The sequence below is a fragment of the Geotrypetes seraphini genome, chromosome 3 (genome assembly GCF_902459505.1).
Source record: "Geotrypetes seraphini chromosome 3, aGeoSer1.1, whole genome shotgun sequence".
NCBI lineage: Eukaryota > Metazoa > Chordata > Amphibia > Gymnophiona > Dermophiidae > Geotrypetes > Geotrypetes seraphini.
This window is the reverse complement of record NC_047086.1, coordinates 57,033,377-57,057,828: the sequence shown is the minus strand read 5'-3', so window position 1 is coordinate 57,057,828 and position 24,452 is coordinate 57,033,377. Positions and strand designations below refer to the sequence as shown.

At 44.1% G+C, this 24,452-nt stretch overlaps 1 protein-coding gene across 5 annotated transcripts in view; it reads left to right on the top strand.

The window, feature by feature from the left end:
- The window catches only part of ADGRB3 (adhesion G protein-coupled receptor B3), a 1,500,610-nt gene that overhangs the window by 905,294 nt on the left and 570,864 nt on the right, over positions 1-24,452 (top strand). For all 5 annotated transcript variants that reach the window (XM_033937354.1, XM_033937350.1, XM_033937352.1 and 2 more), the window contains one exon: positions 22,233-22,276. In XM_033937354.1, coding sequence (XP_033793245.1) covers positions 22,233-22,276 — 44 coding nt within the window. The remainder of the gene's footprint in view (positions 1-22,232; positions 22,277-24,452) is intronic.

Genomic DNA, 24,452 nt, shown 5'->3' with positions numbered 1-24,452 from the left:
TTACAAAAATTTGTCTTCATAGATTACAATTAATTCAGAATACTGCTGCGAAGCTGATTTTTGGAAAACGTAAATTTGACCATGTGACCCCTTTGCTTCAGAATCTTCATTGGCTCCCGGTTTATTTTAGAATTCAATTTAAATGCACTTGTGTTTCTTTTAAAATTCTATATGGTATCTTTAATCCTCTTATTCCTTTATTTTGGAATGTTTACTGATTCTCTTTTGCAAGAGGTATCCAACAATTTAAACTCTCCCTTCCTTCTAAAAAAGGGATTAAAGGAGTCAAGACCTTCAGTCAATCTTTGGTCTTTAAATTTTCTCAACTCTGGAATGATCTCCCCCTTTTTTTTTTTTAAGGAGTTCCAGTTCATTTCAATTTTTCCGTAAATCTTTAAAAACTACTCTATTTGCCAAACATTTTTAAAATTAATTATTTTTAAATTTTGTTATTATCATTGCTATTATCATTTGTAAATCATTCCCTGTTTATTTAATTTCTGTAAACCGAGTTGAGCCTTCTCAGAATGATGACTCGGTATACAAAGTTAAGCTTTAGTTTAGTTTAGTTTAGCTTTTAAAACCAGGTCTAAATGCTTGTGCCTAAGTTGTGCATGGATCAGGCGTATTCTATAACAATGCATATAACTTTTAGGAACACTCATGATCCACCCACAATCCGCCCCTGGCCATACCCTCTTTTCAAATTTGCGCACTGCAAGTGATGCATATTTTCTATACAATCAATCATGCTTTTCAAGTTGTACACATAACTTTTAATTAGTGCTAATTAACATCAATTATGAGGTGTTATTGCCTTTTATCAATGCCAGTTAGGCCATTTAAACAATTATGCATGTAAATCAGCTGTGTATATATCTATTTGAGCACAAAACGTAAGGTGCCATATACAAAATCTGGGGGTAAGTGCTTAATATACTTTAGTAAAAGGGCTCCTTAATTTGGGAGTATCTGATTTTTGTCCAAGGATTTATGTTCCAATTAGAACATTCCTCTTAAGCATCATTTTTGCAGGTGTCAGAGTTATCTAAAGTAGCTGTTTTCTACCTGAAATAAGGCTTTTTTATATATAGGCCATTTTCTCTGGAAAAGTTTGTCACTGGATCTGAGAGAGATTAATAGTTATTGTTCTTCAAAATAATGTTAAAATCTTTTTTGTTTGCAGAAGGTTATAGCCCATGAAAAATGTTTTAAGTGTTAAGTTCTAATTTTGTAGTGAAGGGCTATTTTATTTTAAGGAATTTTATTGAATTTTTCTTATAGATCAGAATTTTATTGTTAAGTGTAATTTTGTTTTATTGTACTGTTTTGATTTTTTTAAAATCATAAAACACTTTATTGCTTCAGTGGAAAATGGTATATTAAATAAATGGATCACATCATATCATATCACTGACCAAGCAAAACCAAGTGCTAATTGGCCCCATAGAGTATAGCTTATATTGGTGTCTCATGGTGTCTCTAATGAATGTGTTTGTTTTTTTTTATTTGTTTGGGGTTTTTTGTTCATTTTGGACCCATGCCCTTGTTTGTTTGTTTGTTTTTTAATGCATACAGACTGAAAATGCCCTCAGTCATCCAAAAACAAATGCACAATAGTTTCTGAATTATCTTGTCTTGAACTTGAGTTTGGAAAGGCAAGCAGTCACATCTAAACATCTAAAAAATTCAAATCCAATCATTGAACCACTCGTGGCTCTTTTCACCTTAACAGTCCATGAAGGAACAATAGCAAAAGGTCATCATTTGTCATTCCCTTTTATTATGCCAGCTTAGGCGACAGGCTGTGCTTTGCTTTTCATGCTGGTACTGAAGGATAGAAAAAGGAAAATACAAATTAGGGAGGCAAGATTGAATGAAGAACACAATTTGAGGAGGAGAGTATTGGGGAAGCAAGACACACTTGAAAGGAGAGATGATAATAGAAAAACTTAAGCGTTCCTTTTATAATCCCATGGTTGAGATTCCATATGGCAAATACAACACAGCTCATTCAATTCCTATGGACTGTGTTCCATTTGCTGTGCCGGGACTTATAACTGTGGCTTTGTAAAAAGGGCCCTAACTGAGTGTAGAGGAATTCAGGGCAACTACATTGGGGATGAAGCATCACAGCTGAAGAACAAAAAGAGACTGACTTAGACAAAAAGAAAAAGAGAGGAATATAGTTATTTATGTTCTTTTTGGGAGGCCCTTTAATAAAGTGCATTACTTTTTGCACTTACTACATATCTAACACAAAAGTTAATATGCAATAAGTGCAAAGCCTATGCGATAAGTGTAGGGAGCTTGCCCAGAATTTGTGCTGTATTTAGGAGCTGATTCTTGAACTGTGTGTCACGATTTTAGGCAACAGTAGGTGACTGGCCGGCAGCCAATCAGGATGCAGGTTTTTAGAAAAAATGCTGTTGAGGAAGGTCATCTGTGAGGAAGGCATCTGTGGTGCATATATGGAGATACACAGGTATGCTTAAGCACACCCAAGGCAGTGAGCGAGCATGGTATATAAATAAATAAATAATGTATCTAGATTTTCAGAAAGCTTTTAACAAAGTTCCTCATGAGAGACTCCTGAGAAATTAAAGAGGCATGGGAGGCATAGGAGGTAATTCATGCAAATTGTGAAAAATTGCAGGAAGACCTTAAGAAATTGGAAGACTGGACATGAAAATGGCATATAAAATTTAATATGGACAAATGCAAAGTAGCACTGTATATTTAACACATTAAGGCCCTCTTTTACTAAGCTGCGGTAGAGGGTTCTACCACGGCCTGGGGTAAATGGTTAATCGCATTAAAAAAATTTAATGTGATTGTCCTCACCTGTACCTATCCAGTATTGTTCTCTCCCCCCTACCTCACATTCTAAATTGTGCCATTCTGTCTCCCAAAAGCAGCTGCCTTGCCGTCAATTCCCCCTAGAGAGCTGCCCTTGTTGTCACTGCTCCCCCAGAGAGTTGCCCTAGCTGTCACTCCCTCTTCCCTTGCTGCTGCTGCCCCCCCCCCAGGTAAAGCTGCCTTGCTGCCATCACCACTTGCCTCCAACTGTGGCTGCCTCTGCCCACCATCTGACATAGTCAACTATATTCACCCTCTTTCTCTTTCCTTCTTCCCTCTCCCCCATAGTCTGATTCAGTCAGGTCTTTCTCCTCCCTCCCCCCCCCCCCCCATGGTTGGCTCTCTCCTCCTTCCCTCCCTCTCTCTAACCTTTCAAAGCTGCCGACAGTTCTAGTGATTAAAGCAGAGCACTGCCTTCAGGCTAGGTGGCTTCAGTCTCTCGCAGTCTCTTCAGTCCTTGCTAAATTGGAACAGGAATTTATATCAGCTGTTCCGATGTAGCAGGGACTGAAGAGGCCATGAGAGATTGTAGTTGTCTAGCCTGCAGGTATTGCTCTGCTTTAATTGCTAGCATTGCCAATAACTATGAAAGGTTAGAGAGAGGGAGGGAAAGAGGACAAAAAGCCAACCACAGGGGAAGGAATGGAGAAAAGAGACCTGACCTGATTGAACCACATGAGACTGGACCATGAAGGAAGAAGGAGAGAGATATCTGGGCATGGGGAAAGGGAGAGAAAGAGATCCAGACATAGGATGGAAGTAGGAAGGAGAAAGAGATATCTGAAGATGGGGTGGAGGGGGAGGGATAGGAGGGAGAGAAAGAGTAGGAGCATAGGACGATTTGGTGGCAGAGAGAGGTGCAGATGGGGGTTAGGGTGATATTTGAGAGGGCCAGGTTCTGGAAATAGAGATGGAAAAAACAAGGGATATGGTGACAGAGTGGTGTGGATAGGGAAGGGAGGGAAGAGGGGGGTACCTTTGGAAGAGAACAGAAAGAAAGGGAAGGGGAGGGAGATGATGGTTCTCATGAATGGCAGGGAAGAGAAGAGCTGGAAACTAGATAGATTTGAAAAGGAGAAAAAAAATGGAATAAAAGTTTTGTGAAAGATGGATATAAGGCAGGAAGAGGAGAATAAAAGAAAGAGTGAATAGATTGAGCACAGGGAAGCTGAGCCAAAGATGCAGAACAAGATGATTAGAAAGATAAAATCACCAGACAACAAAAGTAAGATTATTTTATTTTTAGTTAAATGGGATAATGGGATTTGATATACCACCATTCTAAGGGAAAATTGAATTGAAATGTGTCAGTTTTGAGAATTTATATATGTTATGTACTGTATATATTGCACAATATACAATAGGAAGAAATATGAGGGGGCACTTTTTGTGATTAGTTGCACAATTACAAATTTTAATCACGATTAGTTGTGTGATTAAAAATTTTAATAGATGTATAGCCCTAAACATTCTAACACACTCATTAATTATCCAACAAATTGATTATTATAATTCCCTTTATGCTAGTCTAAGACAAAAAGACCTTCATAGATTGCAATTGGTCTAAATTATAGCTATCCAAATGATTGATAATGCACAAAAAAATTGATCACGTTACCCCATTTCTCAAGGAAGCACATTGGCTCCCAGTTCCCTATCGTATTACATAGAAAATATTACTACTAATATTCAAAATACTACACTCCGGTGAACTTGCATACCTTGAACGTCACATTATTCCAAGCACACCAACCAGTTCCCTTAAGTCTACCAATCAAAATCTACTCGAAGTTCTCCTAGGACAAGCAGGATGAGTCAGCCACATATGGAACGTAGGTTCTCCGTGGACAGCAGGATAGTCAGCCACATATGGGTGTTGTCCCAACAGCTCCCAATTTGCGGATAAGCTCTCCAATAGCTCAGAGAGATTTTTTATTTTTTTCTCTGAGCACGTGCAGTGCCCGGGCCCCACTGGGCATGCCCGAGCCCTACCCATTTCCCCCCCTGCTTCCCCCTAATCCCCAGGATGTTCCTAGCTGTGGCTGGGGAAGGCGGGTGGGTTGTGTGGCTGATTATCCTGCTGTCCACGGAGAACCTACGTTACAGGTAAGTAACTACACTTTCTCCTAGGACAAGCAGGATGAGTCAGCCACATATGGGTGACTCCCTAGCCGAGGGATGTACCGACTGGAACTGCGCCTTAGCGCTCTGTGCATCCCTCGCCTGGCTGTGGAGGCCGAGCCGGGCAGGGTAATCAGGCGAAGCAGGTGAAGTTGTGGAAACAAGGTTTTTGATAAAGTGCTGTGTTAACTGAGCAATAATACTCACAGAACAGTGAAACTGGTCAATAACAATCAATGAACAGTGAGAAACCAACTGGTCAACAGTGACAATTCGTACTTGCATGTGAGAATTCATACTTGCCTATTCCACATTCAGTCTAGACAGGAGTGCTGGAAGACCTACTTAATCAATATCTATAACACCCTACTTGATCAGTGTTTGTCGATATTTATAACACCCTACTTGATCAGTGTTTGTCAAGGCTGTGCTAGTGGTTGCTGTCCCTCCCGGGAGGGAAGAGCCACTTCCAAGACTGCTCGGCCGAATGCATTTGGAGCGTGGAATGCTATGTCGAGGCATTAGTGCTTGGTGAAGGTGTGCATGGAGGACCAAGTGGCTGCATCGCAGATGTCCCCTATTGGTGTGTGGTGCAGATGAGCCGTTGTGGTGGCTAGGGCTCTGAGCTGGTGGGCGTGGGCTCCCACCTGCGGTTGACGCTGTGCTCTTCTATAGGTGAAGGGGATGCACTTGGATATCCAGTGCGAGAGCCTGCATTTGGTGGCCGGCAGACCTGGTCTGTTTTGGTCATAGGAAATGAACAATTGAGGCTTGTCTGGTCTGTTGCATAGTCAGGGCCCGCACACAGTCCAGGAGATGTCGCTGAGGTGGCTGTGTGCCTCCCTGTAGGGGATGTAGAGTTCCGGGAGGCACGCTGAAGCCACCTTCGGCAAGAATCGGGGGTGGGTTCTGGATACCACCCTGTTCTCATGGAGGAGTGTGTCGGGGGGTGATGGACCCAGGCCTGGATCTCGCCGATACATCTGGCCGACGTGATAGAGGTCAGGGTATTCCCGGCCAGGAATATGGGATCTGCCTCCCCCAAAGGTTTGAAGGGGTCGAGGTGAGCTGATGCGGCACCAAGTTGAGATTCCATCCAGGTGGTGGTGGTCTGACCGGTGGGTGCAGATTGGACAGTCCCTTCATGAAATTTTGTGATTACTGGATGCCTTGACACTGAGAGAGGGGAGAGGAACGCAGAGAGAGGGGAGACATGATCGAGATGTTCAAATATCTCATGGGCCGTATCAAGATGGAAGAAGATATCTTCTTTTTCAAAGGTCCCACGACTACAAGAGGGCATCCGTGGAAAATCAGGGGAGGGAAACTGCACGGTGACACCAGAAAGTACTTTTTCACCGAGAGAGTGGTAGATCGCTGGAATGGTCTTCCACTTCAGGTGATTGAGGCCAGCAGCGTGCCCGATTTTAAGATAAAATGGGATCGTCACGTGGGTTTTCTTCACAGGGAAAGGTAGGGGAGGGTCATTAAGGTGGGCAGACTAGATGGGCCATGGCCCTTATCTGCCGTCTATTTCTATGTTTCTATGGTTTGTTGTCTAGGCCAGTGTGGTATGCCGCGATTGCACTTAGGTGGACCTTGATGGAAGTGGGGTTTAGGTCCCACTGAAATAAGCTCAGTATGTACTGCAGGATGTCCGGTATGGGGCAGTTGTAGGGGTCTCGCTCCGTGTCTGTGCACCGGTAGCGGAACCTTCTCCATTTCAACCCATAGCGTTTTCTGGTTGAAGGTCTTCTGGCTGCCATAAGAATGTGCTCCACGTCTTGTGGTAGGTTCATCCTCTCATCATCCATGCGGTCAGGGCTAAGGAACGCAGGTCGTGGTGGGGGGGTAAGGCTCCCGTGTTGTGTTATGAGAACTGCACTGATCTGGAGGGGAGAGGTGGGTGAACCGCTATCCCTTGCTGGAACGGGAACCATGGTTGCTGTGGCTCGAACAGGGCAATAATGATCACCGTTGCTCTGTCCTGAAGGATCTTCTGCAGGACTTAGGGTATGGCGGGTAGGCGTATAAGAGTCCGTGGTTCCAACTCACAGACAGACCGTCGGGGCTGAGACGGCGATGGGTTGATCTCTTTGAGCAGAAGGTCGAGTATTTTGAGTTCAGTTCGGTTGCAAACAGGTCGATGCTCAGTGTGCCCCAGGTGCTGAAGATCTTCATCACCACTGGGTTGAGACACTACTCATAGGGATCCAGCTGGCAGCTGATGCTTTCTGCCAGGTCGTTCTGCTTCCCCGGGAGGTAAGTTGCCTGGATGGTGCATTGAATGGAGTTGGTGAACTCCCACATGCGGCAAGCTTCTTTGCATAGCGAGGCTGACCCTGTCCCTCCCTGCTTGTTGATGTAGTATATGGCCACCTGGTTTTCTGCTTGGGTGAGGACTGCCCTGCCTGTCACCCATTGTTTGAAGGTTTCGAGGGTATTCCCTATGGCCCTGAGCTCCAGTAGGTAGATATGGAGTGAGGACGCCTGGGCCGACCATATGTCCCCTGTGCGAAGATGGAGAAGGTGTGTCCCCCCTCCATGTTTGGAGGCATCCATGGTGGCCACCAGCTGGTGAGGTGGTGGTCTGGTTTCCCTTTCGCTAAGTTATCTCGGGCCGTTCACCAGTGAAGCGTCTTGTGTATGGGCTGGCGAATGGGCATCTGGGTGGTCAGAGGTTGGGTATACTGGTCCCAGTGACGTCTGAGGTGCCCTTTCAGGGATCTCATGTGTAGTCTGGTGTGCTGGACAACAAAGACCGCAGCTGAGACACAGGAGGGAGCGTGCTGACGATGAGCTGCTGGCAGGGATGCACTGGGCCAGGGATGTCATGGCGTCGATCTGGTAGTCCCTTAGGACGGCCTTGGTCTGTGTGGTGTCAATGACTGCCCCGATGAATGATATCCCCTGGGTGGGTATCAGGTGGGATTTCATGTAGTTGATGAGGAACCCCAGTTCTTGGAGGAGGGTTATGGTAGTTGTCAGGGCTGCCAGCTGTCGAGATAAGATAGGACGCACACCCCTAGAAGGCGAGGATGTGCCACTGCCACGCACTTTGTGAACACTCTTGGAGCTGTTGAGAGTCCAAAGGGTAGGACCTTGTACTGGAGATGTCTGTCTTGGCTTTAGAAGCGACGATGCCTCCTGTGGGCTGGGTGCATGGGCACGTGAGTGTATGCATCATGTAAGTCCAGGGATACTAGCCAATACTCGAGCTGTAACAGGGCCAAGACTGTACCCAGAGAGTGCATCTGGAATCGTTCCTTGTGTATGCACCTGTTGAGCTTGCAGAGATCCAGGGTCGAGCGTTGTCCTTGTCCATGGGGATGCGGGGGTTCCTGGAGTAAAAACCCCTTGGTGTTCTCCTTTGTTCGACACCGCCTCTATTGATTCTGCCGAAGCAGGTCCTCTCCTTGCTGCAGGAAAATTGGGTAGTCAGATGGAGGGTGCCCCGCCCACTCTGGGGGGGGGGCAGGAGTGGAGATGAATTCGGAATCCCTGCTTGATGATGCTGAGGGCCCACTGGTCGATGGTGATCCTGGGCCAAGCCTTTGCAGACAATCTGATCCTGCTGGGCCGGAGGGTGGTCAAGGTTTTGTTTTTGTTTTGGGGAGAGGGCTGCCCTTAGATGCCCCTGCCCCTCAGGCGGTGCTTGTTTGCGTAGTAGTTATGTTACTGTTGCAAGCGCTGGGGCACAGACTGCTGCCAGTGTGGACTGGCTCGGTGGTGAGCTGGAGTCCCTGTTTTATTTTATTTATTTATTTTCTCTCAATGGCCTCCTGATAAAGCCGCATCTGGAACTGGAGCACAGCAATTTGTGCGCTCAGCATTGCACCCTCGAAGGTCTTTTTCCCCTTGGAATCCAGGGTTTTTCAGATCCTTCCCTGACAGGGCTTTGGAGGGGGGGTCATGCTGCCCTGTTTCTCTTAAGCGCCAAGGCTACCGCAATGTCCATGTATGGCTTCTGCGGGTTGTCGAATCCCTGGGCCGGAAAGATCTGGTACTTCAGTCCCAGTCTCCTTGATGTTGGTTGCCCTGAAGAGGGAGTCTGCCAAATCTTGTCTCTGCAGTCCAGGAGGTTCTTGTGGACTGGAATCGCCACTGCCTGCCTGAAGTAGTTCAGGCATTGTAGTACTCTGTCTTGGGTACTGGTAGTTCAGGCATTGTAGTACTCTGTCTTGGGTACTGGTGGTCCACCCACGTGGATCTTGAGAAAGGCTGTGAGTTTCTGGAAGAACTTGGGGTGAGTCCTCGTTTGTGGGGGTGTTTTTTTTGTTGTTGTTATTTAGGGTATTGGGGGGAGTGTTGCCCGCTGAGAGAGGAGTTGGTTCAGCAGGAGGATTAACTGTTGCTTCTGGTCCCACCCCTGGTGGTTCGCAGGTTCATGTGCTGCTCCCCTTGACTGGTTGGGTGGCTTCATGTACTCCGCCGACCTTCTCTGTCCTTCTTGAGAGGGGGGAGAGCCTGCAGAGAGGGGGCAGGATGCTCCCCTTCATCTGTGCCAGTGCTCCTGGCTGCGTTTCCCACTGTGCCTGGAGGCAGAGAAAGAAGAGTGATGATGCCTCCTGTGTGGGTTTCTCCTGCTGTATTGCCTATTGTATATTAAACTGTACAGCGCTGCATATGCCTTTCAGTGCTATAGAAATCATAAATAGTAGCAGAGTCCCTCCTGCTGGCTGTGAGCTGTGGAAAAGCAGGTATCTGAAGTGCAGTGAACAGCTCTTTAGGCTGAGGAGTTTCAAACCCCCACCTTTGGGGAGGTGTGGTCTGACATGCCGCATCACTGATGACATCAGCACCATACTTTGTGAAGAGTTCGCCGGGACTGCCCCTGTTGCCAGGGAGGAAGGAAAAACCTGTGTTGCAATTGGTTGCCAGCGGTTTCCATCATGGCTGGTTGCTGAGACCCTGCCCAGTCTGAGCTCTGAGGTTAATGAGCTAAATGTGAAAAGCTAATGTGAAAGGCAGACTCCTCGTTCCCGACATGAGGGGGGGGGAGGGGGGAGAGGTCTGAACTGCAGACTCTGCAGGACCCCAAGAGGGAAAGAAGCATCAAGTTTATTTATTTATTTTTGTTTTTCAGAATGTGGGGGGATTGCAGGGAGGAGGGATACCCACTTCCCTGTACAAGCTGAACTCTGTCTCCTGCCGGTGGGAGAGGTTTTCAGGTCCCCTGAGGGAAAGAAGCATGGGAGTTTCTTTCTCCTTAGGTTCAGATTGGGAGGAGGGTGGGGCAGAGCTCTTGGGGTTGCAAAAGATTATCAGAGGTTTTCCCACAAACAAGCAGATAGGACTTGCCTTTGGGCTGGAGGGGGAACCCCGATCGGCTGCCTGCAGAGGCTGGCTGTATGCGGCAGCATGCAAGGACTCCGGGGGAGATCTCTCAGTCTGGAGGGCGAAAACCCCGATCTGCTGCCTGCAAAGGCTGGCTTTACGCAGCAGCATGCAAGGACTCCGGGGGAGATCTCTCAGTCTGGAGGGCGAAAACCCCGATCTGTTGACTGCAGGGGCTGGCTTTACGCGGCAGCATGCAGTGACTCCAGGAGAGATCTCTGGGTCTGGCGAGATTCCTATTGGCTGCCCTGCAGGGGCTGGCTGTACGCGGCAGCATGCAGGGACTCCGGGAGAGATTTTTCTGCGGGGCCAAGTGCAGGCGGGGGGGGGATTAGCTGAGCCAGGGCATCCTGGAGGCTCCTTGCTGCTGTAGCTTGTGGATCCCCCGCTGCTGCATTCCGATGAGGATGGCTGCTGGAGGAAGATTCTCGGGCCTCACTTCTCTTCATGAAGTCTCTCAGTGCCCTCTTCCTTAGCTTGCGTGCACGTGGAGACATGTGCGCACAATGCAAGTAACACGGAAACCTCTTGCGCCAGATCCAATCAGTGGCCGCACAATTCATGAGGATCCAGTGCATTCATCCTTCTCCTGCATCCCAGTCATTTCTGTAGATGATTCAGGCATCTTCAAGGTGATGAGTAGAAAAGTTGTAATGGAGAGCTGTAGAAAATCCGACCGATGGGAACGGGTGGAAACTAAAGACTGGGGATTAGGGGGAAGCGGGGGGAAATGGGTAGGGCTCGGGCATGCCCAGTGGGTCCCGGGCACTGCACGTGCTCAGAGAAAAATAAAAAATCTCTGAGCTATTGGAGAGCTTATCCGCAAATTGGGAGCTGTTGGGACAACACCCATATGTGGCTGACTATCTTGCTGTCCACGGAGAACCTACGTTACAGATAAGTAACTACACTTTCCCACATATCGTGAAACAGTACACGGACATGTTAGGCAAACAACTTTTTCAGTACATGAACCTCAGCATTCCTTGCCTGCTTCCTTACGTCTCCAATCAGAGTCCCCTATGTAGAGAGCATTTTATAAAAAATGCAGAGTTGTCCTTATGTTATTTTCTTCACACTTTTTCTATCAGAATTTTGTAGTTCTTCCTCCACCCCTCACTGCCATGATTTATACACTTAAGACCAACATCCTTTTCCCCTTTTTAGACTGTACAGCCTCCTTGAAGAGATTGCCTCTAGTGTAGGATATAAAGTCCTTTATACATTTGGGAACTTAAATTGCCATTTATGTTTCTCTTGACGAGCTTTTCTCCAGCAGGGGCTGTTTCTCATAAATGTGTCTCTACAGGGTTATATATGTCTTGTAGCAAATTAGAAATGATAAGTAGAAGTAATAGTAATAAATAAAGGACCTCCTATGTTATTATTTAACCTTAGACTGTATATATTCACCCCACACATATACAGGCAGAATAATCAGATAAAACTAACTAAAGTTCTCTGGTTAACATTACTCCTCAACATTTTTTTTTTTTAAATATAGATCTCATTGAAATACTCCTTGCATTCAAATGAGATAATGTACCAGCATGTCCATGGTTTGCCTACCATTTCCAAAACTCTTTTTACTACCTTTGTCAATTACTTATTTGAACTACACTAGAAAACAGATGTCAATGTACCCCAAGATGGGAAGGGGTAAAGCGTGGACCTCACGGACCTTACAAACCTTGCGGATCTAAAACTGCACTTCCTTAATTTGCTGACTGTAATTCGCTGATTGTACAGCTTTTCTTCATTGTGAACCACCTAGAAGTCGCAAGATTGTGGTGGTATAGAACAAATAAAGTTATTATTATTAAAAATCTGAGGTCTGTGCCACTTATAGTTTCTGGCTCTGACAGATCTCTATGACATTTTAGCTCTGACGGATCCTAATGCTTTTCCCTCCCTATGTGAGACTAGCGGCAAAACTTTTGCCCTGAGATCTGTGCCACTTTTAGTTTCAGCATAGGAAGGGAAAAGCATTTCCTTAGTCATTAGGGAAGGCAGAGCCGGGGGCCTGAGCTGCAGGGAAAGCGGAAGAATAAGGGTCTGGGTAAAACAAGCTAAAAGGTGGGTTTGTCAATGCACGGACCTCAGATTTTTAAGGACGTGCGGTTTTAGATCCACGAGGTCCGTAAGGTCCGCGTTTTACCCCTTCCCCCCAGAATGAATGAGCAGTAATGAAACAGCTGAAGATATTGACATAGCAAATTGCTCATAATCTGAATAAAAGACAGAGAGAGAAGTTCCAAGAAGACAAAAACAGTTCTGTGAATATAACAATCTACTTAGAGTTTTAGCTAGTGTTCCAAGAAGAATATTATTTTTGAGTCATAAAAGTGATTCTTCCACTGTGAGACAAGTGTTACCTTTTCTTTTTTTATCTTTGTTTCATTACCACTAAAGGACTGCCACTATGTAGTAGAGGAAGGATGAATATGTTATAGTGGCTCCCAGAGTGAATTGCAAAATTATCCTGAGGTGAAACTGGAACGAGTGCGAAACATCAGAATGTGTTTGAAATTTATTAGAATTGCTCCTACAGAAATTTTACCTAATTTTAGAGTCCTACTAGGATATGATAGCTTTCAAAAAATGTAGAAAAAAGATGTAACTTACAGCATGAGCTTTTGGGACCACACAGATGGGAAAATGTCTTTTTTTGGTACTTTTAATGGTATCTTAGCTTCTCTACTTTTCTCCGGAACCCATACCTTTATGAGAACTGTGCTTCGTAATTATATTTCAGTGAATACAGACTTTTAATAAGCATGTTAATTCTTGATCCTAAGTTATAGTTAGATACTATGAAGCTCATTTTCAAAAAAGATAGATGTCCTAAAGACTGGCACATGGACGTCTTGCTAGTCAAAATGTCCATGTGGCCATTTTCAAAACTGACTTTCTGAATGTCTATTTTGTCTCCAGTGCATCTAAATCTTAAGGGGGCATATTAGAGGCTTGTTTTGGGTGGACTTAGGACTTTGACACTTTACAGGGATAAACAAACATTTAACAAAACGTTAAGGGCACCATTTAGGGCTAGAACTGTTTTAAAAATGAATAAAGGCCAAAAAGGTACCCAAACTGACCTGATGACCACTGGAGGGATTAAGGCATGACCCCCCCCCCCCCTTATTCTCCCAGTGCTCACCAACCCACTCTAATCACCCAAAGATATGAAAGAAACAGTACATTCTAGCCTATATTACATCTTCAGATGGCCACACAGACACAGCTCAGCAGATCAGAGGGCACTCTAAGGGGTCTTGCATTGAACATCACATTTAAAAAGTCCTAGGTACACATGCCACTATAACTTGCTTGTATTGTATGGTGAGCCCTTCAAAGCTCACACAAAACCTACTGTACCTACATAAAGATGATCCCTGCAGGCATAAGGGCTATTGTTGTGGGGTACAGTTTGGTACAGTAAGTTTTAGGTGTGTTTTAGAGGTCTCACCATACAATATAAACAAGTTATAGTGAAACGTGTACCTGGATTTTTCTAATGTGACATCTGCTGCAGTACGTCCTAAACTGTCGCCCCTGCTCTGCTCAGCAGTCTGTGTGGCCCAAGGTTGGCATTAGGGGGGAGCAAACAGGGCAGCTGCCCTGGGCTCCAAGGCTCTGGGGGGCCCCCGTGGCCTAGCATGTCTTACTCCTATCTGCGCCGGTCCGATGTTGCCCTTACCTTATGTCTCGCTGAAAAATCTGTCAGCCTCGGCAGCAATTCAGAAACATTGCCCGCAGTTCCTCTTCTTGCTTTCCATCTGCCGCGGTCCACCCAGGCAGAAACAGGAAGTTGTGTCATTGGAGAACAGACCACGGAAGACAGAAAGCAAGAAGAGGAACTGTGGGCAATGTTTCTGAATCACTGCCGAGGCTGGCAGCTTTTTCAGTGAATAAAGAATAGTGAAAGATGTATATCAACAAAATAGTCACAGATACTGCACCAGGTTGATATTACAGGGAAAAAGCCTAATTAGAGGAAAAGATCTCAGATACACCTTTATGGAGATCATGTGAAATTCACCCCAAAGTGTGAAGGTAATATCCATCATAGATCGAAAAACCTCCAACCTATCCAAATTCAATTTACTTAAGTATAGTTTACTTTTTATTTTATAATTTTTAAGGTTTTAAAAAAATTCATCTTAACATGCAGGTTGGATGAATCTAATAACTTAAGCAATCAAATGTATAAGCTGAATTATTCAGCAAAAACTTTCATTCAACTCTTATGTAGAATAAAGTGCAGAAAAACAAACACTTATCTCAAATCGGTAGTCAGCCACAGTGTTCTACTGCACTGAAGAAGGAGACAGCGCTCCCTAATATCAAGCTGAAGTCACTGCTTGATACGGTCAAGCTCAATAGTAATACTCGAGGGGTCCCGTTTCGCCCTGGTAACCGGGCTTTATCAAGAAACGAGTTATCTGATATGGTAGATCAATATTGGTGAAACTGGGACCAAGATGAAGGAAAACCAAAATGTCCAGACAACAAAGTAGAACAAATTGTTTTATTTGAATTTATTAACTGGAATATGTTAGCTTTGGGATATGGGCATCACAATTATTTTTGTATTGTGTTCAGTTGCATAGTCATACAGCTGATTTGGGGGAGGGACTGGAGCACAAAATTAGTGGATGGACACCAAAGTTTTTCCTGGCCTGAGTGTAATATATAAATACTTGAGCTAGTGGGGATTCCCAAACCCTGCCAACTGAAGACATATTCCTCTAGTCCAGCAACCAGAAATCTCCCAGCTTTGCAATGGCAATATCCTCAAGCTGCCACTGCTTTCATGCATGCATGAAAGCCAAGCGAGGACAGGGCGAAGGGAAGGCAGCAGCAATAGCTCTGCTATATTGCTGCCAGCTGCAGAACTTGGTAAGTTCTGGTCACTGAACCTGAGGAGGGGGGCTGTCAGTTGGTGAGGCTAGGGGATCCCCACCAGATACAGCAAGGGAGATGTTCGTTTTGAGGGGGCCTAAGTTTAAAGTAGGAGGTCAAGCCCCCTCTCATGGTTATGCCACTAATTGTGTTCAAAATGGAGTACAGTACTTGCCAAGTTTAACTTTTTGGGATTTCCAATTCAGCTTTGATATTCATATTTCTATTTCTAATTTATGATCCATTGTTCTATATTTGAAGGTCTGTCTGATTGTTTTGTGTGTGAAGAAGTCATTTAAAGGTGGGTGGGGAAATTGGGAGACTGATGGGTAAAAGAGGGGCCTCCTCCTTAATTTCTGCCCTGGGTCCTAGTATGTCTAAAACTGGACTTGGTGTGGTTAGTTTACTAAGAATGCTGACTGCTTGGATGTCCTAATGGCTTGTTTATGCATGTTTTTCATTTGGATGGTTTTATATTCAAAATTGGCCAGAAAATATAGATGCACTAAGGGCCAAATTGTCTACATAGGTCATTTCCCCCCCCCCAAAAAAAGATAGACATCTTGCAGTTTCAAAAATGGGCATTTTCACTGCTGGATTTCTGGACGTCTTTCCCTAAACATTCAAACTCAGACTTAGACATCCTATCAAAAATGTCCCTCCACAAGTCTCATTTTTTATAGAATGCAGAGATCAGAATTGAGACATCCAGGTCAGGACATGCTCAATTCTGGTGGCATTTTAGAAACGAATATGCCAACGTGGAGCCTCCAGGAGTGTACAGTATTTGTGTTTTCCAGCACATGCAGTAGGAGTACACTTCCCCCTCCCCATTCGCGGTTCCTTTACTCGCGGTTTCATATAATCGCAATTTTTTTCTGGGGAGGGGGAAAATAAAAAAAACAGTCTTAATGTAAAAAAAATCCATCTTTTTTTCCTCCCTGCCGCCTTCCCGGCCTAAACCTGGTGGTCTAGAGGGCTTTCGGGGCAGGAGCGATCTTCCTACGCTCCTGCTCTGTGCAGATCGCCATGAGGAAATGGTTGCTGGGAGTTCCCGTAGTCTCTCGAGACTATGTCGGGAACTCCCTACAGCCATTTCCTGATGGCGATCTGCACGAGGCAGGAGTGTAGGAAGATCGCTCCGACCCCGAAAGCCCTCTAGACCACCAGGTAAGGCCGGGAAGGCGGCAGGGAGGTGGGGGTGGGTCAGAGCCGGATAATCGCGATTTTTCTGCATTCGCGGTCCGGCTCTGCCCGTATCTCCCGCGAATGACGAAGGAGAAGTGTATCCATTTTACAAATATGCACATCAAAAAAAAGGAAGCAATTGCTTATGTAGGTGTTGGTGCATACTGGTATGTCATGCAGTGTCTGATTATTTCTTTGAGATACATGAGTGCAAACCATTCCAATAATTCAAATGAGAAAGAATTAAAGCTAGTATTGAATAGTGATCTTCCACAAATAAAGATTTAAGAGTACAAAGCTGTCATGGTCTGAAAAAAAAGTCTTAATTACTTTCTTGACCTGTAACTCAAATGTAAGATTAGTATCTAAAATAAACCCTAAAACTGAAGAGGATTTCTCAACTTGTAAAGATAGACTATAAGTTAATGTTAAAGGCTAAGGAATCAATCTAAATGGGTTATTTAACCATAGCAACTTAGACATATCCTTATTTAGTTTCATGTCATGAGAATTAGACCAACTTTCTATGGCTTAAGAACATATTAATAGCTATACTAGGTCAGACCAATGGTCCATCTAGTCCAGAATTCTGTTTCCAGCAGTGGCTAATACAGGTCACAAGTATCTGGCAAAAATTCAAATAGTAGCCACATTCTATTCTACCATTCCCAGGGCAAGTAGTGACTTTCCCCCATGTCTGTCCTAATAACAGACCATGGACTTTTCATCCAGGAACTTGTCCAAACCTTTTTAAACCCAGCTACACTAACCACTGTTACCACATCCTTTGGCAACAAGTTCCAGAGCTATCCAGAGTTATTCAGAATTCAGCAGTTCGATTGATGTTTGGGCTGAAGAAATGGGAACACATTAGTCCCTATTATCAAAAACTTCATTGGCTGCCCCTGGGAGCAAGAATTCTGTTTAAATTGTTCTGTCTTTGTTACAAATCAATATTTGGTCTGGCCCCCACGTACCTGGTTTCCCAATTTAATCTGGATAGTTCTATTAGGCTCACAAGTAAAATTCATCTGTTCACCTATCCGACAATAAAGGCCTGCCACTACAAAAGATTCCTAGACAGAGCGCTCGCCTTCCAGGCAGGCAAATGGAACAATTGGCTGGGTAAAATTATCACGCATTCCTCATCCTACCTCAATTTTAGAAAATCTGTAAAAACAAATCTGTTTAATCAAATTGTAACCTAAGAATTTTTATAAACTTTCCTTTTCTTCCTTTCTGTAAGCTTGTATGTGATGTCTTTGTATTGTGACCACTTCACTGTTTGTTCAGCTCCTTTCATTGTAAACTGCCTCGAATCATCATGGCTTATATTTGATAACAATACAGCGGTACCTTGGTTTAAGAGCATAATTCGTTCCAGAAGCATGCTCTTAAACCAAAACACTCATATATCAAAGCAAGTTTCCCCATAGGAAGTAAGGGAAACTGCTTTGATTGGTTCCACCTCCTCCCCCCCCCCTCCGAGGCTACCGGTGCTGCACATTCTCCCCTCCTTGAGGAATCAGACGCTGTTCCATACCCCTCCCCGCGATCTAGCTTCCCCCCCTGCGAACCGGCATCCTCCCCCCACTTGCATTGCCCCCCCCTCCATCGCGATCCTACCTTTCCCCCCCCCCGAGCAGTCAATGACACTTCCTTTACCCGACTTGGCACCAGTGCCGGTGCCCGAAGATCCTCCCTCTTCTGGCGTGGCCTGGGCTGGGCGGTGCATCGGAGATCCTCCTTCTTCTGGTCTGGGCTGGGCTGGACTGGCTTTGAACATTTGCGCATTCTCAAAGCCTTCTGGTCTCGCTCTCAATCTCGGAGAGAGCGAGACCAGAAGGCTTTGAGCATGCGCAAATGCTCAAAGCCAGTCCAGCCCAGTCCAGACCAGAAGAAGGAGAATCTCCGATGCACCGCCCAGCCCAGGCCGTGCCAGAATAGGGAGGAACTTCGGGCACCGGCACTGGTGCCAAGTCGGGTAAAGGAAGTGTCATTGACTGCTCGGGGGGGGGGGAAGTAGGATCGCGGTGGAGGGGGGGGCAACGCGAGCAGGGGGATGCCGGATCGCTGAGGGAGATGCCGGAACACTGGGGGGGGGGGGGGGGGTGGCGCTCGTACAGCGAGGCAAGCTCGGTTTACGAGGCACCAAGTTTGCGAATGTTTTGCTCGTCTTGCAAAACACTTGCAAACTGATGCAATCGTAAACCGAGGTACCACTGTATATTCGCTGATTGTCCAGCACATCTTGTTGTAAACCGCCTCGAACTTTCATGGCTTTGGCGGTATTTAAGAATAAAATTATTATTATTATTATTAACTATTTGTTAAGTTAAAAATATTTCTTCCTATTTGTTTGTATATAGTCTGTCAATTTGGAGAGAGTCTTTTCACCCAAATCTGTAAAAGAGACAAGTACAGTGATGTCATTGGCATGTCTCCAAACGATGACATCTAAATATTGAATAGGATCAGAGAATGTGGAAAACCTTGGAGGACCCCACTTAATGCATTCCAAGTAGATGACAAAAAGCCATTCATTTTGACTTGATAGGATCAATTAACTAAGAACTCTTTAAGTCATCTTAGAACAGCCCCTGAAATGCCCAGACAGCTTAATTTATAAAGTAACACATAATGAATGAGAGTGTCAAATGCAGCTGTTAGTCAAATGTCAAATTGAATAAGGACTGCAAATAAATTATTTGCATGCATTGTTAAAAATAACAAAAGGTCACATGATGTAGTGAGCCAGGTAACAGCATTTCTCCTGAGCTCTCCAGAGATATTCTAAAATAGTAACATAGTAAATGATGGCAGATAAAGACCTGAACAGCCCATCCAGTCTGCCCAACAGTCACACACATCATTAATTCATGATTAAATTGTCCTTCTTTGACATTTCTGAGACATAACATAAGAATATAAGCAATGCCTCTGCTGGGTCAGACCTGAGGTCCATCATGCCCAGCAGTCCACTCACGTGGTGGCCCAACAGGTCCAGGACCTGTGCAGTAATCCTCTATTTATACCCTTCTATCCCCTTTCCCAGCAGGAAATTGTCCAATCCTTTCTTAAATCCCAGTACCGTACTCTGCCCTATTACGCCCTCTGGAAGCGCATTCCAGGTATCTACCACTCGTTGGGTAAAGAAGAACTTCCTAGCATTCGTTTTGAATCTGTCCCCTTTCAACTTTTCCGAGTGTCCTCTTGTTCTTTTATTTTTTGAAAGTTTGAAGAATCTGTCCCTCTCTACTCTCTCTATGCCCTTCATGATCTTAAAAGTCTCTATCATATCCCCTCTAAGTCTCCTCTTCTTCAGGGAAAAGAGACCCAGTTTCTCCAATCTCTCAGCATATGAGAGGTTTTCCATCCCTTTTATCAGGCATGTCGCTCTCCTCTGAACCCTCTCGAGTAACGCCATATCCTTCTTAAGGTACGGCGACCAATATTGGACGCCAGATGCGGGCGCACCATCGCTGATACAACGGCAGGATAACTTCTTTTGTCCTAGTTCCAACTATTGCAGATGCCATCATAAAACAGAGTCACTCTGTTGTTGACTCTACTTCATTGGCTTCCTGTACAAGCACAAATTCATTTTAAATTGGCCTTTACTATGAGGGGATGCTAAAGAGTTTTCAGCCCAACCAAGAAGAGAATGATGTGGAGCCATGAAACTTACAGGTTATTCCACACTTTTTGTTTCATTTCATATCATACCATTGAAATTAAAAGTGTCAAGATAAGTGTGGGATAACTTGTAAATTTCATGGCTCCACATCATTCTCTTCTTGGTTAGGCTGAGAATTTTTCAGTGGCCCCTCATATTTTAAAACTGTTTGAAGGAACTGGTGCTAAACAAATGCTTCATTTTTTAAAAAACATTTTTTAAACGTTTATGCTTCATTTACCCTACACATGTTAAATCTTTAAGATAACAGTCAGAGTCTGTGATTCATTTTCTTTCCGCAAAATATATATGCTCTCTCAGGATCTTTAAATATTCTTTTGGTTTTCAAAGTTTTCAGTGTTAGATCTTTCTTCAGATATGAGGGGTCACTGAAAAGTTCTCAGCCCAGCCAACAAAGTTGAGACAGTCTCCTTTCAGGGTTATACAATTAGTTCAGCGATATTCCACATTTTTCATTCCATATTTTTCTGACAGAATGAAAAAAATAGAAAATCATTGGACTAAAGGGCTCATAATCATAACAAAAATAAGTCTAAAAACCCACCCAAATCAACACTTGGGCAACCTAAAAGACAGGTCATCCAAGTGCTGATATTCAAAATGGGGTTTTAGACGTAACCAGAGACTTTTTAGACTTCTGAATCCCGCTGTATGCTCAGAGCTAAAAGGGGCGGCTTTGAAGGAGTGGTGAGGGCGGGAGATGGGCGGGATGTAGGCCGACCTAAACTTAGTCATACTGCAGGGATAATTGAAAGTTTTATGAGGCAGCATGCATGGAACTTATACGTTGTGACTTAGTGACTTAGATGATGTAAAATCAGGTCTAAGGGCTGGATTCTGTATAGGACACACAGTCTCAGAAGCCGCCTAAGTGACTTTTGAGATTTGCACATGGGCGTCCTATATAGAATCACCTAACACAACAATTCTCTAACTGGCGTTAATGTCATAAGCACCAGTTAGAGAATAGGGTTGTCGCTGAGTTGATCACGGCAAGGGAATCTCCCTGTCACAATCATTTTAGTGGCTGCGGCAGGAAACCCACTCCCCACGAAGACTAGTGGCAGTAGGGATGACCAGTCCTTCCTGCCGGACCCCCAAAGCCGCCCCCCCACCCCTGAATATCCGCAGCAGGAGGTGTACCCAATTCCTCCTACCGCCATTTCACGCAGACATCCACCGGCAGGAGAGATGCCCAGTCTCTCCTGCCAGTATCCCCCATCCCCCTAATATCATCATCAGGTGGGATGCCCAGTCCCTCCTGCCAATACCTCCTCCCCCACCAAAGGGCATGCCCTCTGACACCCTCCCCCAATGAATATGCATTGAAAGCAGTGCATGCAAATAGATCTCATGCATATTCATTGGGGAAATCCTGAAAACCCGACTGGATTCCGGCCCTTGAAGATCGGAGTTGCCCACCCCTGGCTTAGCGCCAGGATCTACACCCAACATTTGTCACTAGAATTTACACCATGTGAAGCCTGATGTAAATTTTTACACATAAGTTAGGTACGAATCCCCCAAATTATATAACGCTACAAGCATTTTTAGTGGACACCCCTGACCTATCCATGCTCCTCCAATGGCCGTGCCCACTTTTCAGTTGTGCGCTAAACAATTTGCACATGTATATTTACAGAATAGTACTTAGCAAGATGCACGTGCAAATCCCAATTGGAGCCAATTAACTGCAATAATTGGTGTTAGTACCTAACTATTACTAGTTATTGGATCATTACTGAATTAATTTTTTGCTCAAATTGGGCACATATTCAAATTTGTGCATGAAATTTTGGGCATCATATATAGAATTTGGGGGATTATGACCTACACACCCTACATTTTATTAAAATATATTTCGACAGCTGTTCTGCATCATAATGTGAAACTGTTGTAACTTCACTGGAAATGTCCAGTTAGCTCTTTTGTAATCCACCTTGAACTGCAAGGTATAGGCGGAATAGAAGTCCCTAATGGAATGGAATGGAATGGAATGGAATAGTGCCTTTCACATTTTTGATAAAGGCTAAACACAGTTTGCAAAATAAGAACACACAGACTGCTCCACAATAAGTGGTATTTCAACTGTTTAAACTAATTTTGTTCTTTTTTTTTTTTTTAGGGTACCTTGAACCCGTACTGTGTGTTATGGGATGAGGCAAGAACGTAAGTAGCATGACTATTTTATATGTTGTCATTGAAACCATTGACATGTTTGGATTGATTATAAAGGATTTTGCTTTGAGAGCACAATGCTATTGACTGTAATAGGCCTGGAAGACCTTATGGCAATATTCAAGAAAGATTTTTCCCATAGATACAGGAAGCAGGAACAAAAAAAAAAAAGGCTGTTAGGTTTGTTTGTTCCTTTAACTTGCAAGACAAAGAGGAATTACTGCTTACTTTGCTCAATGACTGATACCTTTACTTTTTAGGGGCTGGCACAGAACTTGCATTGTCTCAGAAATCATTCAGCAGGTTTCTTTTCCATTCTGCTGTACCAGTAGATTTTGTAATATTGTATTACCCATACAAGCAGTTTGAGCAATATATGTTGTTATGGATCTATCAATCTTTTTCAAAGCTCATCCTTACTGCTGCATCATGGAAAGGTCTCCTTTCCTTGCAGTCATAGCTGCCTACTTGCAAGATATGGAAGCATTGTATTGATAAAGTATAATTATATAAGATAAAGTATAAAATAGGGCAAGTGAACTAAAAAGCTTTATATTTCATTTTGTTTAGGAATTTCCTGTTGGTGTTCTGTCATTTTAAAATGTTTTGCTGTGCTTCATGTTCATTAAGAATTAAGGGCTCCTTTTAAGAAGGTGCGCTAGCGTTTTTAGTGCACGGACCGGATTAGCGCACGCTAGCTGAAAATACCGCCTGCTCAAGAGGAGGTGGTAGCAGCTAGCACATGTGGCATTTTAGCACGCGCTATTCCGCGCGTTAGGGCCCTAATGCGCCTTCGTAAAAGGAGCCCTAAGGGGGCCCTTTTACTAAAGTGTGCTAAGACTTGCAATTAATGTGGCATTTTCCATGCAATAACTGCAGATTTTATACAGCACTTTTTTGAGGGCATTCCTATTTTATTTTGGGGGGCAAATCATGTGCTGTTATCATTTGCACACGGCAGCTGCAGATAGTGAATGTGGGGGCATGTAGCGCCTCATATTTGCAAACTTTTTAAAATGTTATAATTCACATTTTCTCTCATGCCAGAAAATATGACCATGTAATGCCACTTCTAATGGGAAAACACTGGTTTTTAGTCAACTTTTGAATCCAATTTAAGATCATGCTTCTCACCTTCAGAGAATTATGTGAGGGTCACCCATCTTATCTTGCCTCACTGACTATCATTTATTTGCCAAGTTGCCCTTTTCAATTAGTTAATGATCATTGCTTGGTATTTCTTTTCCATCACTAGCTCATATAGAGGGGCATTTTCAAATGGATGTCTACGTTTCAGTTTGGACATTTTGGGAAAGATATCTAGAAATCCAGTAGAGAAAATGTCCATTTATGAAACCACAAGACGTTTACCTTTTTTTTTTTTAAATGGCCTATCTAGACTTTTGGGCTTTTTACTAAGGTGCGCTAACCGACTAGCGTGTGCTTCGAATTAGCATGCGCTAAATGCTAATGCGTATATGTTAGTCTATGGATACGTCAGCATTTAGCACGCGCTAACCTTAGTAAAAGAGGAGGCCATTTTCGAATAAGAAAGCATCCAAATTAAAAACACACAAAAATAAGCCATTAGAACATCCAAGCAGCCAGCATTCTCAGCAAACTGGCCACAAAGACAACTGAGCAGAGCAGAGGGTCACTCTAGGGCAGTGCTTCTCAACCTTTTTAAGCCAAGTACCCCCTAAGCCTAACAAATACCAACCAAGTACCCCTGCCCCAAGCTCCTCCCCAGATCTCCCCAAACTCCACCCCCATAATAATTGTACTAATTGTAATGCAATTTCTTCCATTCATTTTTCATATACACACAATATAGGGCTGCTTTTACGAAGCCGTGTTAGCGGCTTTATCGCATGCACATTTTTAGCACACACTAACCCCCGCGCTAGCTGAAAAACTACCGCCTGCTCAAGAGGAGGTGGTAGCGGCTAGCACGGCCGGCAAATTAGCGCGCGCTATTACGCGCATTAAACCACTAACGCGGCTTTGTAAAAGGAGCCCATAATCTTATTAATACATAATACAATGCAAATGACACTCCAACCCTTCCTTAAAAAATCTTAATAAATACAAGGAGCACTCCCAACATTACAGGAAAACATTAAACACAGTAAAAAAATAATTTTAGTCAAAACATATTTCCAAAGCA